At 41.8% G+C, this 19,452-nt stretch overlaps 1 protein-coding gene across 1 annotated transcript; it reads left to right on the top strand.

The window, feature by feature from the left end:
- Window positions 1–1,513: 1,513 nt before the first annotated feature.
- Window positions 1,514–12,743, top strand: hoxc1a (homeobox C1a). The gene is made up of 2 exons (XM_015967928.3): window positions 1,514–2,024; window positions 4,938–12,743. Exons 1-2 carry the CDS (start codon window positions 1,514–1,516, stop codon window positions 5,318–5,320), a joined length of 894 nt encoding a protein of 297 aa, XP_015823414.3. The 3' UTR covers window positions 5,321–12,743.
- The last annotated feature ends 6,709 nt before the right edge of the window (window positions 12,744–19,452 follow it).

Here is a 19,452-nt window from a genome sequence, read left to right as displayed (position 1 = left end):
TCCGTGCACCATGCAAATGCATGGAGAAGGGATATATTGCATTCAGTCATTCAGCACATCGCTGCCTGTAGAATCCCATTAACTCCCACAGCTGGGACCATATTTCTGTGTTGTACCAATGCAGTTAGGAGTTGTTCATTATGCTGAATAATTTTGTAATTACTACAAACTTAAAAGACTTTAAAATATTATAAAATATGATTGAAATAAAGCGATGTTTGGTCACCTTAGATTTGGGCGATTGTCCAATCTTGAAGGAAGGAACAAGATGATTAAAAGTAGGACTTATTATTATTATTATTATTATTATTATTATTATTATTATTATTATTATTATTATTATTATTATACTATTAATAGGTTAATAAAAGCATCACTTTTGAAATTACAAATTTATATGAAATGTTCAAACATTGTTGAAAAGAGATGAAAAAAAAACAATCATTATCGATAGAGCATCAGAATAAGTTGTGATTGTAATTGTTGATTTTTTTTCTTTTTAAATTCCCATAAGACTGAAACAGACATACAAGGTTAAATACATCTTATATTCTTAAAAATCTGATTTTGTTTTTAAAAAATTTAAAATAACGGTGCTGCTTTAAATTTATACTATTTTTTTTAAAATGCTGCCTTAAAATATATTAGTATTTTAGAGGTTTAGGTTGTAATTATTTTTCTTCCAGCCATTTGAATGTAGGTCAGACTCTTGCTGCTCCTTGGAGCTTCTTCATATTTTCAGTTTACCTTTGGATGTTAAAACGCTGCATGGTGCTGATCTAGAGCAGCACGTGCACAGTCTGAATAGTTCACCGCATTTAAGAATCCTAATAATCAAGCATTATGTTTATATATATATATATATATATATATATATATATATATATATATATATATATATATATATATATATATATAGTCTTTTCAAAAAGTTTCATTTTATTTATTTCCTTTGAGCTAAATTCAACTCCGCTGCCACTGAACTTCTACAGGCCAGCTGACTCGACCTTTGAACCCATTAAGTGTGCCTTTCACATGACCTGAGCCCTCTGCGGGTTTTTCAAGAAGCTTCGGAACATTAGCATAATCCATTAACAACATCCACGTTGGTCTGTATTATGCTAATTTACAACCCTGAAAAGAATAAAATAAAGAAACTTTTTTATTTTTATCTTGAAAAACAATCTCTCAAGAAAGTTTCTGCAAGCCTACACGTCGATGACGTCACGGCCTACCTGTCTGGGCAGGTGAGAGGCCCGGCGATAGCCATTAGCTCTCTTCGGATGAGTGCATTTGTTTAGTGGGTCGATTTGATCATTGTTGTCCTCCCTGATGACAGAGATGTCCAGCTATTGGCCGAGACCAGGAGGGCACGTCATCTCCATCAATCAGGGGACAGCCGCTACTCCTCTGAGGAATGTCGTCCAGCCGCCTGACCATGCGTGGCTGAGCTCATGAGAGGCCGGGCATGAACTGCTCTCCCGTCCAATGATTATGCAGGGGAAAGGTGATAATGACTTCCTATCATGAGTTAACGGCCGAAAGGGAGACCAACCCTCAGCTCACTGAGTCCTGCCGAGCAAAAGAGGTCATAAACCTGGACCTGGGAGGTGGCACTCATCCTGAACTCTGCAGTCGGCAACAGGAACAGCTACAAGGTGAAGAAGCTGCTGATTTTTTTCCTCCGTGTTTGACTCCGTGCACCCTTTCGGGCAGTCCTCCTCCTCTTCCTCATCCACCGCAGTGTGAGACTCTCGGGGGCTTCTGCTCACCGGCCTCGTCCCGCGTCCCATGGCGGTGCACCCGGGCGCACGGCTGTCCAGGACGCGCGGATCCAAACGAGATACAGCAAAACTGCTGTTTTGGGCCACTCGTGAAGGAAACTGCTCCTGTTTTAAATAGCGGCTGCAAAATTCACGGTGCCTTGGGAAGTTCTGCCGTTTCGGACTGGGAGGTAGACGCAGAGGAGGACAGAAGGAAAACTTTTGAGTGGATGAGAGTGAAAAGGAGTCAGAACCGGGCGGGTAAGTTTTTGTATGAGATCACAAAGAGTAAAGTTGACTTATTTTTCTTTAAGATGTAGCAAAAGTTTAGAGCTTATGTAAGTTTCATGCAAACCTGCTGAAGTTTAAAGTTCTTTCATGAAACAGGAAGTTTGAAAATGATGAAAATAAGCTGAGCGGTTTCATGCCTCATTCTCCCTGAAAGAAACAAACGCAATAAATACTAAAGAAAAAATAAAAACAAAGCTGCTGCAGTAACTGTTCACTTGATTTGAATATGCACATTGCAAGTCAGTTACTATTTCCTTAGCGGTTATGTAATTGAAGCTTTTTGCTCCACCCACTCCTACTGTTTCAGAGAGGGAGGGGGAGGCCCTCAACCCAGGAGGGGGGGGGGGGGGGGGGAATCAATTATTTACCTTTAGTTCCTGCTAACCAGCAGAATCTGAATAATGCAACAGACCATGCCAGTCCAGGCTCACAGGAAGTTGAGTAAAACTCACTCTGGTAAGCTGCACTGCTCCCCCGGTATTGATTAGTTGTCTGTTTGTAATGAAAGGCCCTTGTGTATTGATTTCAGTTTGAAGCACCTTTACATGTGTCCACCTTTTTAACATAATTGCTGTCACAGATCATCATTTCACTGACTGATGAGTTCTGGGCAGAGAGCCCACAGAAGAATACACATCCCAAGCTTTAAAAAAACCAATAAGTGGGAAAAAACACCTATCAATCTTTAATTGATCCTTCTCTTGATCAATAGAGCCACAAAACAAGACAGCCACTATGAGGCAACTTTCTTGAAATTTGCAAAAACATTATGGAAACTGTTGCAATTTAAAACCCACAATTAGCTAAATTTTTAATTTAATGCAAACCTTTTATGCTTGTATGGTTGTATATGCACAAACACTGAGTTGTTTGTTAAAATGCATGATGAATGGGTGAGCTCTGATGCTGCCAAAGTGAAAGAATGTTGCAACCACACCTTTGTTTGGTCTAAAAGTCACTTTATCCATCAGACTCATTTGCTGCTCATCTGACCCGAATCCACCCGCCCACTCCCAGGAAAAGACACAGCGTTGTTTTGCATTTCTGTCTAACCTCTCTCTGCTGCTCTCTGAAGGAGATCATCTGTAGGAGTAACTCATTAGGCTGCAGTGTAACTTGTAAAAGAATCATTAGTGAAAGTGTGCTTTCCTCTCCTGGTTGTATAGGTTCTGGCACAAAGCAATGCCTCCCTCCATGTTGAAAGGCCTCAGCAGACCTGCTGTAACCTGATCTCCCGGCTCAGTGTATATACTCCCTGTGCGTCATTCTTCAATTATGCTTTGACAGCACCTGAATTACTGTGGGCTGGATGCCCAGATGACTGAGGCAATGTGTATTGATCTATCCCTTCTCTTTTTCCCCTTCTTTAGCTCGGAAGGCTCTTTCCAGTCTTCTTGTAGGCTGGCTATTTTTAGGCATGCAAGTCATTCCTCAAATATTTAGTTTGATTCTTTTATGCCTGCTGGCTGGCATCAATTCTATTATCTTTGCAACCATTAATCAGAATGTGCATGTGATTTGCACCTCCGGAAGCGAGGCTCTTAATTACAAGCAGCTCATATGCTTTGGTTTCCTCATTCTCAGTAACACTCAGGCTCATATTAATATGTTTTAAAAGGCAGATGTTGACATCTATCCTATAACTGACCTTTCCTCGCTTCTCGGTGGCTGGAGGCCTGTTAACCTTCCCTTTCTGTGAATTGTGGTGGGAGGAATAGCTCCACACCTGTCTCCATTATGCAGAAGCAGCAGCACATTTTCTCAGAGGCAAAGCCACAATGTCAGCGATGAAAAATCAAGATATAGCTGTAGTCCCTGTCATTCACTGCACATAAGTAGCATAGATGATACTTTAATGTGTAACCCAGAAACCTCAGAGGACAAAAACGGGCAACATTTGTCATTATGCAGCATTTGAGAGGATTTGTAAACTGTTAAACTGTCATTGGTACGAAAAAAAGACCCAAAGGCAAATAACAAATGATTCAGATAAACACAGTTAATGGACTGTTAATGCTAAAAAGTTGTTGTGAAAGCCAAACATTTCCTGGACTGTGAAACACTTTTTCTCTTTAATGGCATTAGCATAAAGTGTTGCAAACAATCTCAAAGTTTAATAGTTTTTTTTAATCATTTAGCTGTGATGCTCTGGGTTGCACAGGTGTTCTGTTTGCATGATAATAACCAGCTCCTGATCAATTTGTTGAACAACTCTAGTATGATTTTCAGACGTGCCCACAGGCTCGTTTTCACAGCTTTTCTAAAATATTTCATGGTTCAACAGACAGAAATATGGCTCAAGAGTGATATCTAACTGGCTCTGAGCCAGCTCCTACAAATCAGTTTGATCTGAGGCATGTAGAGTGCTCGGAAACATGCATCAATTAAAAGTTAGATTTATTTCATTGGGTGTGGTCAACTTGCAGGGCACTTAGATGTGGTCATGTTTGCTTTTTGAGAACTTACAGCAATATTTAAAACCAACATTTTTTTCCTGATTTATTGTTTATTTTAACTTTGTTATTTTTATTGTTCCAGATAGTTGTATCAGGTTGATTTTAGACATGTTTCTAGTTATTTTTATCAATTTCAATGCCAGCAAAACATTTTAGTACCTATTTTAATAAAAAAAATGCTCCAAACTTTTCCTGAATATAAACGAACTAAAAATAAAATAAAACTTCAATTGTTTGAAGAAAAAAATACCAGAAATTGTTATTGCTTTATTATTATGTACCCATTATCACTTTAATTGTCATAACCCATATACCCACCATGAATAAAAACACAATTTTTAATTAATTTACTGCGATTATGTGTGGACATTAAGGAGTTAAAGGTCTCCAGATTGCTGATGATTGTATTCTTGCCCTCTCTTCCCAGCCAGCATGCACATGATGACCTCTGAGTTCAGTATTCTGGACTCGGAACTCGCTGGAAGCCGGTCCGTCTCCTCGGATGGCCACCAGGCCGTGAACGGGACCCCCAGAACCAGCTACAACACCAAGCAGCTGACCGAGCTGGAAAAAGAGTTCCACTTCAACAAGTATCTAACTCGGGCCAGACGCGTGGAGGTCGCCGACGCGCTCCGGCTCAGCGAGACGCAGGTGAAGGTTTGGTTTCAGAACAGACGCATGAAGCAGAAGAAGCAGCAGCAAAGGGCCGGGCTGCTGCCGGACCAGCGGGCCGCTGCTGTGCTCCCTACCCCGGACACCCACCCCTCCGCCGGACTGGGCTACCGTGAACTGCAGCCAGCGTCCGACTGAGATCTGCAAACGTTTGGATTCGCGTTTGCATCGGTCTCAATCAGGCATTACTTTATTTGTTTACCACGATGGATGCTACTCCCGAGATGCGCCATGGCGCAGACGATCTGTCATTCTGCTTGGCTTCAAACGGATTTGAATATTAAAATCCATGCCATTGCGTCGCGCTGCAGTCTACACAAATTAAACGAAGATACAAACATATTCAATTGAGCATAAAAACCTTTGGAAGGTTATTTGGTTATTTTGGACGATCCATATCTGGAGCTGAATAGACAATTATCTCATTTAAATCACGCAAATATTTATTGAAGATCAACGTTTGATATTTATTTTGTTTTTGACTTAAAATGTGACTATGTCCTTTCAGGAAGATTATTAAATATCATATACATCTGCTAAAACAAAATTAAATAGTGTTTTTCTGGCTTTTTCAGATGCACCTGCAGTTACTTATCTGGAAAAACAAATCAGTTACTTTGACTTCTTTTGCTTTCTATTAGCTGTTTTTATAGTTTGTTACTTTTAATTATCCAAAGATTCACCAAAGAACTAAAACGTCACAACTGAAGGGAATATTCATTGATCACGAGCATCAGATGATCGATCTGTCTATTTGAGGCACTTGCACGCATCTGCATGTTAATGAGATGCAGAAACGCCACGATCCGGAGTTGTTCTTCTGTTTTTATTACCTCATCAGAAAATTATATAAAAAAGATAATTCGGCCCGAATATCCATGAGACTGAACAGACAATAAAAAATTGTCAGATCAGATTCACTGCTTGGACCAGCAGCAGCAATTCTCCTAAATTATATAAACGGTTCTTAAACAAAAATGCATTTGATGTATTTTAAAATCTTAAGACATGATCCTTCATCCACAGGAATTCTCTTCAAGGATGCATTTCTGGATCTCTTTTTTAAATTATCTTCTTTCAATTAAATATTATTTCCCCTAAATTCTAAATAACCCACAACAGACCCATCAAAGTTAATTAGAAATAAACAAAGATCGATTAAAATAGAATGAATAATGTAATTTTTTAACTTTTTAGGTGTTTTAATTTAAATAAATGAGTTAATGGACAGCCTTGCCTCTGCAGGGCTTGAGAGTGGACAAGGCCAAGCTAATATATGCAGCTACACCAGAGTTCAACTCTCACCTCCTGACCCTTGTCTTGCCTCGGGACAACAGTGACCCGGTCAGTGGCTCCACAGAGAAAGATGCTCCATTAATTCAGCTGACCACCAAGTCTGAGATTTTTCTTTCATTCTTTTTCTTTTTTTCTCTCAGCTCTTTTGTTCTGCTATGTTGCTTTCTGTGTCTGCTCTGCAATATTTCATCCAGCTGAATAGCAGAACGACCAGGCCAAATGATAATTTTTCATATTTTCCAGACCAGTTCAGATAAAGGTTGTTGTTTTTTATTTTTGTCTGGGCTAAACACTTTTATTTTTTTGTTGTTATGGTTGTTTTAAAAGCAAAAAACACAAATTCACTCACAAACTGGACGCATAAGAAGGTTTTAAACTATTTTTTAAATTCAACGAAAAGATACAATACAATTGCACGAGTCACAGATCACAACGTTTGCAACTCTTCATTAAAAACTCTCTTTTCCTCATATAGTTTTGGAAAAAGCACAACAGTTCTTACATTTTTTATATCGTTAGAACAAAACAAAAGTCCTGACCTGAAGAGGAGCAGACAGGAAGATAAGCTATTTGTTTATTTCAGTAATTGATTGAAAAACCATGCAAGGACTTGAGCGTTCCACTCAATTTCTACCAAGTTTGCATGTAAGAAAAACACACACCATTAAGACTGACTTCTCTAAACAAAACAGGACTAAGTGGAATGTTTAACAAAACTGGTTAAAATGTCCATCTTTTCCATCCTGAAGGTCACAGAAGCATCAACGACGACAGTGACGCTAAGCTAATATTACTCTAATGCTTGTAATTATAGAATTAGTTCCTCCTTTCCTGCTCAGGAGGATGTTGGAGTGACCTTATTAGAAACCTCTTCATCATCTGGGGTAGATGTTTCTTTGCCACGGGGCTCTTATGATGCACACATGGAGGATGGTCAGTACACGCCTAGGCGAGAACATACATGAGAGTATGAAGTTATCGTGATTTATAAGGCTGAGGTAAGAGGAAGAGGAGGAGGACAAGGAGAGGATTTATTTTTTAGGTGAACTATCCCTTTAATTTCACTCTGTGGCCACTTCAGCATTTGGGATTCAATGGAGGAGAGCAAAACTTCATTGTTTATTTAAGATCTGACATTTAGTTCGAAAGCATTTAAGTGTAAGACGGACGGCTGTCAGACACACACACACACACACACACACACACACACACACACACACACACACACACACACACACACACAATGCACATAAACAAAAAGTTAAAAATAGCTGAAATTAAAAGTTACTTTTAGCTTTTTTTAAGAAGCCAGAAACTTTCAGCATGATAAAATCCCCTCCAGAAAACTATTTATCCAGCACATTCTTTTTAATCAACAAAAAGCACATGAATAATTAAATGATTACCATTACTTATGAGAAATAAGCCTCTTGCTTCGTCTTGTTCTGATAAAACTTTCCCGAAGACGCAACTGCATCAAAGTGAAGCTGGTGATGTATTGACGTGTGATGAACGAGCCTATTGACAGCCCCCGTTTCTTCCTGTATCCTGATATAAGTGAGCTGATGTGGGCAGCTGGTCTAATTCTCCAGAGAAGTGCTGCATGGTGGCATGAGCAATGAGCCAACGTATGCGCCACGCGGAATATCTTCTATTACATTTTAAATGAACACATATAAGTTCCTCAGCTCATTTTAATTAATGTCGGGTTGACCTAAAATTAACTTAATGCATAATATGCATGTAATATCCTCACCAGAGCTCGCAGGAGAAAAATCAATTGATCACTTGAAGTCGTTTCTAACTTAATGTGAAACACTTACAGATAGCTCAGTTGCTGTTACAACCATAGATCATTTGAATGCTCTCCTCCTTTTTTGTTTTTCTGCTTGTCTGATTTTACTGTTTTTCTTCATTTGCAAGGACTTTCATGCACTATTAGTCTTTCTGATCGGTCTATTGCACATATTTGACTACCAAACAATTTGTTCATCAAGAAAAGTTTAAATGGAGTGCACCTGTCTGTGAGAGTGAATGCCTTGTGTACAATTACACAAATATGTGTTTTGTTTCCAAGGTGCTACTAATAAAGCCCTCAAAAGGATACAAAGCACCTATTTGAATAATTGTTCACACACACACATGCTCACACACAAAGCCCATGCATAACACATTCTGGCAGAGCTGCGCTCAACAGCATGCACACCAGTCCAGTGTTTGCCTCCTCTCCTGCTACACTCCAGGGAGCAGATGTTTGGGGACAGCTTACAGCCTCAGCGAATTTCTGTGTACACAGCAAACAGCAGCACTCAGCACTCCTGGCTGCATTGGGAAATTTTCCCTCAAGGGTGTGTGTCTGTGAGTGTGTGATGGGGTGGATTTGTGAGGCGGGGTGGGGCCACTGAGTCAGAGGAAGGTATCATGAGGATGGGAGGAGAGGGGAAACGAGTGAGAGGGAGGGTGCACACAGAGGTGAAACTGTGTCAAGGTTGTAAATGTCTTGCATTGGGGGATTTATTTTTTTAAATATTAATTTCCTGAAGCTTCAGCTGTGGTGTGTTGGAATGTTATAGCAGAGCATCATGTTTGTTACACACACAGGGACATTATGGAGCTTCAGGTGGATCTGCCACACATTTGTGTCTACGTGACCTCTAGCTTGGAGTTTTGCAGCTTGGATTGACCTTTGGAATCTTGCAGACAAGCATTATTTTGAGAAACAAAAGGAGGAACAATGCAATGAACTCTTCTCGAATGTGCTGACATTGCATTTGAGACATCAGCTATAAAACAAAACTACTTTAATCATGGAGCCAACTTAATGGCGCCTTCCCTACCATGATGCCTGTGCCATCTTCCATGTGCACCATGTGGAATAATTGTAATTTTCGCTCTTCCAGAGTGTTTGCAGTGCAGCTTTAGCCCTTTTGCTGCTGCACACAGACTTATGTAAATAGACAGAAAACATACACATACAGTTTTATTTTCAACATGTGTGTAGGAACACACGTTTTGACCTCTAATCATTGTATTATGATGCCTAAACAAACCGTCATAAATGAGCCCTGCAATGCTAATTTGTCTGAAAAAAGCCAACCCCTTTCTCCTCTGTCCCTGGGGTGAGGTTGCTATAGTGACAGATTCACAGACGGAGAGAGAGGAGAGAGAGAGCTAAGCTGAAAGGGGTGGAGCTGAGGAGGTGAGCTGGAGGAGGTTGCAGAGGAGACGGGTACCAGTGAGAATGCAGGGGCTGTGTCTTTTTTTGTTTGATCTGTCAGTCAGCCATCCATGACAGTCTGGGCTCAGTGAGGTAACTCAGTTCATGAACTCTTATCAATCGAGTCTGCACGAGGCGCCATCTTGGCTTCATCATTCACAGTTGAAGTAAAAATCTCTCTAATGGAGTATTATGTTAAATGGTCTGTATTTGTATTGCACCTTCTTAGGGTTCTACAACCCCCCAAGGCGCTTCACAACAAAATCAGTCATTCACTCATTGGTGGGGATGAGCAACATTGTGGCCACAGCTGCCCAGGGGCACGCTGACAGAGGCCTGCTAAACACTGGCACCACTGGTCCCTCTGACCACAGCAGGCAAGGTAGGTTAAGTGTCTTGCCCAAGGACACCGCAGCAGCACTCTCTGGACAAAGCCAGGATCAAACCTGCAACCTTCCACTTACTGGACAACCAGCTCTACCTCCTGAGCTACTACTGTCCCTGTATTACTTTCTTTTGTCACTCACAACTCTTCAGCAGCAAGAGAAGAAACTAATGATTGACCCAGATATTATCAGTCTTTCAGCCAAACTGAGGACAAATGGACCCTGACTTCTCTAAATAAACAGTACAAATGAGCAAAGGGAGAAATAAATGAAAGAAAGGAGGTGTGTTGGAAAAGAGCAACCATCTACACTGGCTGTGTTGTTATAAAATCACTTTTCCCATCAGCCTTTTTATGCAAAGACCAGGTGCTCCATCAAACCTGCAGTTTTATTTTTCATCTTCACCCCTCCCATCTCTTCTCCTCTCAAACCCTCTACCATTGAGCCATCGTTCTCCTCCTCTCCCCTCTCCTTGTGTCATTCGTCTTCCCCTTTGCCTCTCTGCTCACTCTCCAACTGATATGAGAGGGTAACCCCTGGACCATCAGGGGTCAAGTGATACAAGGTCATTGGCAGGTCATCTCCGCTGACTGGCTGACCTCTAAGAGGACTTCTGGAAGCGGCCAATCAGATCTCGCTTCCCCTCCTCCCTAAGGCAGACCCCCCCCCCCCCCCCCCTCCCCAGCTCATCAGTAGCCTGTGTCACATGACCAGGGTGAGGCGTCAGAGGAAGGATGATTAATGATGCTTTTAGTACCTGTTTAGAATGAAGCTGTCCACACCACACTGTAATTACCCGCTCCCAGGCGGCAGCTGCCCAACATAATTGCTTTTTGTTTGTTGACCTGGTTTATTGAGGAGAAGATGGCTTTGACTGGCTAAGACAGAGCAACGTACAGTATACAAAGGTGAGGATACATGTCAGGAATTTAGGTGGCAGAGTGTGGGTAAGATTTGTGCAGCTCACACAAAAATGCATGCACATGGCAGCAAAACAAATGACACGCCGCACACCAAAGAGCCTCAGGCCGCTCTGCAAAAATAAAAACACGTGATTAATAAAACAGAAGGCTCCCAGAAAAAGTCAAACACGGCCACAGACCTCGTGTGCGCGGTCGCTGCGTTACACTAAAACACACAAGTGTTTGACTTACAGCATCAAAGGGAGTACGAGCTGTCATGCATAATTTATGCCATGTCATGAAAGCAGACCTCTGTGTTGCTATGAAAATTCAAAACATAGTTCAGAAGGTCAGCAGATTACTGCAGCCCCCCTTCCCTCCCCATTTTGGCTGCATGCCTGCAGCAAATATGAAAATTTCAGTACCTGTGGCTCGGCACCACGAGGCCAATGACAATGAAACTCAGATAAACAGCCCCTGGTTTGACCTATGGAGAGCATAAATTTGCTGCACATAAATTCCTGAGGGTTTCAGCTCTGTTTGGCACATTTGCCACCAAGACTGAGAGGGGCAAGTGTCGGATATCAGTGCTTGTGTATGAGCAGCTTTCATCCTGCCCCTGGTTCTCACATAACTCAGTCCTGCAGCCTTTATCACCGCCTCATAAATAACTTGGCTATGGCCTGATAATGTCCGCTTAATGCTTAGTCAATAAAGCCCACAGTAAGAGGGGCCCTTTTTAGCCTCTCTCCTGTACATAAATATAAACATTGCAGTAGATTGATGTGATGGGCAGGCTCTTTTCACACTGGGACAAAAAGAGCAACGTGTGGGCCCAGGAGCTGAAGGTGGGCTGCGGGGCTGCAGGTGTTTAGACGAGATAGTGGGCTGTAATGACGGGGCTGTAAGAGAAAAGGCTGAGTGGATAGCCTTGACTGATCACCTGTGAAAGACACATGCACACATAGACACACAAATGATAGCACACAGACGCACACGAGCATAATCATTCACACACCAACACACACGCTAATGTCATCATTAGTTAACCTATTGGCGTCGACGTCTGCTGCACAAAAGCTCATCCTCCCCATTTGAAGGGCACCAGATAAAGAGCGAGTGATCTGCTGTGATCTGTTTTTGTATCTTGTTACATATGCAAAAGCTCTGCACGCTGCCACCACAAAATTAAAAACAAGGGTTAAACTTTCATTGTCTTTGCAGGGGTTGCTATCGACTACATGCAGTGGTAATCGCAGCCCATCCAATTCCAGCGCGGCACCACGGGCAGCTGCATTCAGCGTGATGGGATCAGTGTGAGCCCTAAGAGACAGAGGAGACTGACAGGGATGTTCCTGGGTTGAATGAGGGGGCTGATTGTGATCCATGGGTTAGTCGCTGGAGAAGCACCTGGGCTTTGAGAACAGCTAGAAGAGACAGGCAGCAACACTGAAAGGTTCAAACTAAGAGTGATGACATCATCAGCTCTTACTGACAATCTCTGTGGGAGGATGTCGGAAGTTTGCTTGTTAGGTGTTTGAACACATTTCTGTCAAATAGGACTCAATGTCTAATCAGACCAAATACTTGTAATTTTTCACATTTTGTTCAAGTTTTCAAATATATAAATGTCCTTTAAAGCCTCAGTGTCTACTTGTTTATTATTAAATTCTGTGAATCCTGTTGAAAAACGTGTATTTTTTCATTAATATTTCTCGTCAATGTTTATTTTAAGTATTCCAATTTTTAACAGTCTTGATTAACCTTCACCATCAATTATAACAATGAACAATTTTCATTTTTTTCTCTTTTAAACAAAACGAACAACAAAACGCATAAAATAAAGCCTCTCCCCACCACCCACCACGCAAACCTGGAGCAAACTAAATAAAAGAAAATAAACATAAAATAGGTGACAAAGTGACACAAAATCAAATGACAAATACAACTTCAGAAGAGAAATAAAATAAAAAAATAATCCCAAACAAATTTAAATAGAAACAACATCTAAAAACCATATAAACAACAACGATACATTATTAAAAACTGATTGATATTACAAGAGCCCCTCAAAGTATTTATATTTTTCTCTCACAACCCAATGGCTAAATGTTGGTGGGTGAGAGCCTTTCCACCTGGAATAAACGAGTCTCCTAGCCAGCAAACAACAAAAAGTGATCCTGTGCAGTTGGCACTGGTTCAAAGAGGTGTCCACCACAACTACACCAAACAAGGTGGTCAAGGGGTTAGGGTGCACAATGATTCAAAAGATCCTGGAGAGCGCATGGAAAATAAAACACCAATACCTCTTTAGCTTCAGGCACGTCCAGAACACGTGAAGAAGAGTAGTGGGTGATCTGCAGCATTCACACGTCAGGTATAAGTTTGGTTTAATTTTAGACGATTGGACCAATGGAAACGGTACACCACTTTGAATTGGATGACACTATGTCTCGTGCAAATCAAGGATTAAAATCTTGTGCCAGACCTCCTCCAACAGTGCAACACCCAGGCCCAATTTCAATTTTTGCATTAGAACATCCAGACTAGTTTGACGAATCCTGACAGTGCCATTAAGGAAGAAAAACAATCCATGGATGGAATAACCTGGTCATTCAGGATATTCAGGTAGTCAGCTGACCTCATTCTTGGAGCACATCCTGTTGCTGAACCTGGACCTGACCAACTGCAGCAACCCCAGATCATAGCACTGCCACCACAGGTTTGTTGAGCAGGCACTAGGCGTAATGGGTGCATCACTTCATCTGCCTCTCTTCTTACCCTGATGCACCCATCACCCTGGAACAGGGTCCATCTGGACTCATCAGACCAGTTTTTAATAATGCGTTGGACAACTGGAAGTGTAAACAATCACCCACCACAATTATAGAACATAATGTCACTGGCCCTCATATTGTGGAGCTTTGGTCTCTGGAATTTTCCCGGCTGCTTATAAACCAACACGTTAATGTGTTGCATAAACATGCTGTGGTCCAGCTGCTTCTTGAGAGACAGTCTAAATCAGCAGGATATGAATAACTATCGTCTATTTTCGAAGCTGCCTTTTTTGTCTACGGTAGTTAAAAGGTTGTCTATGGGCAGCTACAGGCCAATCTTGAAAATTATAAGATCCAGGAACATTTCCAGTTGGGTTTTAGACTCCACCACAGTACAGAGACTGCTTAGGTTTGGGTCTTAAATGATTTGCTGCAGACTATTGACTGTGGTGACTGCTGTGCTGATCCTGCTGGATTTTTCAGCAGCGTTTGACACTGTGGACCATGAGATCATTTTGTCTCAGCCTTGAGTAATGGGTTGGGATTAAGGCTGTCCCTCTTAATGGTTCCAGTCGTATCTCTCTGGGAGAACATTCTCTGTCCACCTGGGTAAGTATTTGTCATCTGTGGCATCTACGGATTTTGGGGTGCCCCAGGGTTCAGTTCTGGGCCCGTTACTCTTCTCTTTATATATGCTGCCACTAGGGTCGGTTTTCAGAAATTTTGAGATACAGTTTCACACATATGCGGATGACCTGCAGATTCATGTATCCATTCCAGCTAACAGTGACTCTCTCTTAGGACTTGTTAGACTGCCTTAAAGATGTGCAGGAATGGTTTGACTCAAATTTCCTCAAACTGAATGATCCACCAACATCCGGCTGTTACCCTGACGAAGACGGCAGTGATGTCGAATCATGTCGGCAAAGGTAAAAACAAACCCTCATCACACTGTAACATCACTAAATGGCCTGATTTTGAGATCCCACAGGTCAAATGCACAGCCAGGTCAACTTACCCTGGCTATTGCATCCTACAGTATCTTTTCCCCTCAAAGGAGTCTTGAAGTCTGCATGTAGCCCCTTTAATCAGAGCCTACTTCCTCACACCAGCTGGACTGCAGAGATAATAAAGAAATAAACAATAACAATTTTCTCCTCCAAAGTCCATAAACTCCTTTATTCCCAGATGAAGAAGAAAAGAAGAATTTTATAATTAAAAATAATCATTGAATGAACTTTTGTTATTGCTAATTATAAATAATGAAATGTTTCATCAATTTGTGTTTAATGACATATGATTAGTATGTTTACTTGACGAGGTCATAACATTTGCACTCACAAGTAAATTTAAGTTAATGCATGACACATAAGTTAACCTTCTGCCCAGATTCAGAGTCTCCATCACAAGGGTGCGTTCTGAGATGCTTGGTAACATCCTCAATGTGCCAACTTCTGGTTGGCTATTCAATGATAACATCAATATGTAAAACCATTCCACTCTGGTTCCTCTCCAGTTCGATAAAAAGCTTTAGACTGGCCATCTTTAGCAGACCTCTTTAACCAAGGATTTTGACACGTTGTCAAAACCTTAAACCTCTTTCTGATCTGCGAAGCTGAGAACAACAAGATAGTTTTCTTGCAGAACAAAGCTGACTCAAAACTCCTTCAGAGTTATTTTTAAGATGCTTGGTTTCATCTATCGTTGTGACCCAAAGACATCTGAGGACTTATTTGGTCACACTGAGGTTTCTCTACGAACAAGGTGCAGTGTGGTCGTCGGCTCCTGGACATCTCAGATCCAAACGGCGTCTCCAAACGGGTGAGGTAGAGCACAGAAAGATAGCGTCTGCATGTGGTTTTGATAATGACAACTTATAGCTTAACGCAAACCAAATTCTTTTATATCCAGAACTCAGCTCTGAGAACGAAGATTCTGAATACAACATATTCACACATAGGTTCCAGACTATCCTTTAGTTCACATCCACTCACAGTAAATAATAGTTTAAACAATTTGTCAAGTCATAAGTGTTTGTAAAATAAATTCTTACTTTGTTTATAAACCTGACTGTTTCTTGAATCAAAGCAAAGTGTGTACGATTCCTTAATGAATAAAAGAATCTTAGAATCTTCTGACTAAAACAACAAGACCAAGCAGGTGACATTCTAGTTAAATAGAGTATCACCACTTATTGGTCACAAGTAGTGGTAATAATATAAATAGCTTTTCAAGCAATTTATGTAACCCAATTTACCCTCTATTATCATTACAACATTGTGTACAACAAAGAACTAAATAAAACAAAATCAGAAAACAAACGCAGTACGAACGTAACAAAGATAACTTTTCACCCTTTTCCTGCTTGGATGCATCACCACGGAGACCAAGAATCTAACATAAAGTCTTGTTGGCTAACTTGGACTGGAGCTGTAAGGCAACAAAACATCACTTTCCAGAGCATTTGCATTCTGGTAAGTTACAGATCGTGCACGTTTTATAAAATTTTTTGCATTGTTTCTTTTCTTCAACTGCAACATACACACACACACACACACACACACACACTCACATAGGCTCCACATACCGGTAGGCTAGTGCTGGCGCACTGACATAAAACACAACTTCTGCAACACTTCAATGGGATGACGATTTTAATTGTTTTACTAGAAAAACCAGGAAATGAACTTTTACCCATCATCCGGACGTACATCCGCTCACACCACAAACAAAAATGCCAAAAATGTTCATTATGCAGAGTTTTGGCAGCAACAAAATGTCATTGGTGCTCCAGTCTTGGGTCTTTCAAATGGATCCAAACTGTTTATAATGCAGATTTAGTCCATGTACCCTGCTTTGACTTCTTTATTTAACGTATTTTTGACTAATCTGGATGATCACATGACACCGTTAGTTTCCAAGAAGTTGATCAAGGAGAAAAGAGCACACACTAACATTTTTATGTTATTAAAACATTACTACAACACATGTGCATGTAAACATAATACTGACAGCTTATCCATCCTTACTTGTACTAGTTTCTGTAAAGATGCTATCCCTTTGGTGAAGCTCCTCCTTTAATATGCTCGAGACTTACAGCTATTTATCAGCAGAATGCAAAGAGATGGGATTATTACAGATGAGCTTGCTTCACTCTGTGTAAAGTAATACAATAAACTTATTTGATAAAAATGTAGTCTGCACTTAAATACATTAAAGTCAGAGTGTCTGCAAAAGCATCCTTGTCATCTGCTGCTCATGCTGGACCTCATTTGTCAACATTTGCTGCAGCGATTAGCGCAACAATTGTTTGCAACAGCAGAACAGGATATGTGATGTGGAGTATTTATAGGCTCAAGAAGTAATAAGTGTTTACTGTCTGTAGATTTTTCAAAGGTCCGGACAGCTGCTTGCTTAAAATGACTTTTATTTTAAGTTTACTTTTATCTTAAGTTTATTTTAAGACTTTCAGACTTGGATTGAATCTTCCAGAAGCTAAACAGGCTGAATTTGAACTAAATGCAAAGATTTAATCTTCTAGTTTATCTCATGTTCATATTTAAAAGATTCAGCTACTCACCTCGTCACTTTCTTGCATTTGTAATGTGAGATTTCTGCCAGGTGCTTGTGGGAGATGGTCGGCCTCCTAATGAGGTGGGGCCAGATTTTTGAGGAATGTGAGCTTGGAAGTGTCCAAAAATCTGGTGGAAGCAAAGTTCTGAACACAGTGGCAAATGTATCTCCTGGGTAATGGAGACAGACCTATTGCAAAATTAGGGGAGACATTAACTGGGGTATCAATAAATAAACCTCTAATTAGGAAAAAAGAAGCCGAGCGGAGCAGCAGCAGCAGCACAGGGGGAGAATATCAATGGCACGCTCACATCTGTATGCACACAAGGCTCTCTGGCAAGCGTCAGTGTCTCACGAGGGCTTCAGCAATGGCACAGACTCACCCATCCATCCCTGACTCACCCCGGCAGCCAGCGTGCCCACTCTTTGACTGTGTGGTGAACCCAGCACACCCTCAGCTTTTCCACATTCGCCTCTGAAACCAGCTTCTCTGCACCGTACCCTGAGTGTGTGTACTACACCTTCACAGTGATTGATTGTGGTGGGGCTCCTCTGCTCCCTCAGTGAGACAGAAAATGGAGGAGGGAAAACAGGGGGAGAGTGAGGGGATAATGGGCAAAGCAGAGAAGCCTGGAGAGAGCCTGACGGGGAACGTGAAACACGTCTGAGCACACATGCACGTGTCTCCAGTGATATCTGCACATGTGTCAGAGATGTTGTGGTGCAGGTAAGCTGTAGGCCTGACGACGTGTATCTGCCAGGGAGGTGCTGGTGGCAGCTGGGGGGTTGAGGGGTGCGTGGCGCTGACCGCTCACTGTCTCTACCCCTCTGTTCCCTGGAGGGTAATAAAGACTGATGACACTGATGCTGTGCCATCCGGCTCCACGGTTTCCACTGCACAACCATTTGCGCCATCATTTATCGCACTGCCTCCCTCTCCCCTCCCTCCTCCCCGCTCTAATTCTGCTTTAATAACCGCCAGCTCCATTCATCAGTTTATTGACGGGCATGACAGGCGGTGCGGCACACACTAACTCCCTGCCCTTTACTCGCTCACAGCTGGGGTCACGGCGAGGTCACACAGTCAATAATCACAACACACCTCACTGTCACCTTGGAGCGACTGCATGCCCAGCATTTCTATTCTCACACAAGCTTCTCGTTTACTTTACAGCTCAGTCAAAAGCACATTGAGCATTTGTTACCGCGTTGGAGGCTGTGAGCGGCAGTAAACACGTGTACTGCAGGGACCGCGGCGTCAATGGTGGTCCCAGAAAAAGACTCAAAACTCTGTCCTACAGAACGTCTGCTGCTCTGATTGAGTTCTGTCTTTTGAACGGGAGGTGTGAGTGTGTGTGACAGCGGGCACTCATTTGTTACAGGTTCCGAGCCTCCTTCTTTCTCCTTGGGCATTCACCTCTTCATATGCAAAACATGTCCTGCTGTCCTCCAGCTCAAGCACAGTTTGCTGCCGTGACGCATTTTTTCTTCATTTCAGCTTGACAGTGACATTTATGTTCATTTGCTCTGTGCAATTGTGCAGCATCTGGAGAGGCCCTTTTCTTTTTTTATCATCTGTTTTTGTCCTCCCTCTCCTCTTTCTCTCTTTTCTGCCCTGACAAAAATATTAATGTGTACTTCTGTGCTACAGTGACCAAGCCCCTGATGAAGATTTGGATTTTTGGGGACTGCATGAAAAAAAAAAACACCCCAGCAATTATACAATTGCTCAAAGGAGTGGAGTAGCTTGTGTGGCGGCTCAGGACAGAGGCATCTGGATGTGTTGCACTGGGACCCGAAGCAGCTGAAGGTGGTGTTGCTGGAGGTTGTAATGCACAGAGGAGCCAAAGCACATGTTGCTTGTTCAGGTTCCATCCACCCTTCATCTTCCTCCTAGGTGACAGCATTCATCCACCTTGTCCCCACACACGCACAACAACATTAAAACAAGACTTGCAAGAGCCCCTGTGCATGCAAATAAACTGGTATACCTGCAGATTTTTATGTACAACAAAACACAAATACACTATTTACCTGAAATAAACATACAAGTGCACATGAGTCTCCACTCCTGGTGTCTCCTCACCTCTCCTGGACCAGCAGCAGTTAGGGGTGCTGG

This window comes from Nothobranchius furzeri, chromosome 15 (genome assembly GCF_043380555.1).
Source record: "Nothobranchius furzeri strain GRZ-AD chromosome 15, NfurGRZ-RIMD1, whole genome shotgun sequence".
Lineage (NCBI taxonomy): Eukaryota > Metazoa > Chordata > Actinopteri > Cyprinodontiformes > Nothobranchiidae > Nothobranchius > Nothobranchius furzeri.
This window is presented reverse-complemented; position numbering and strand designations above follow the sequence as displayed.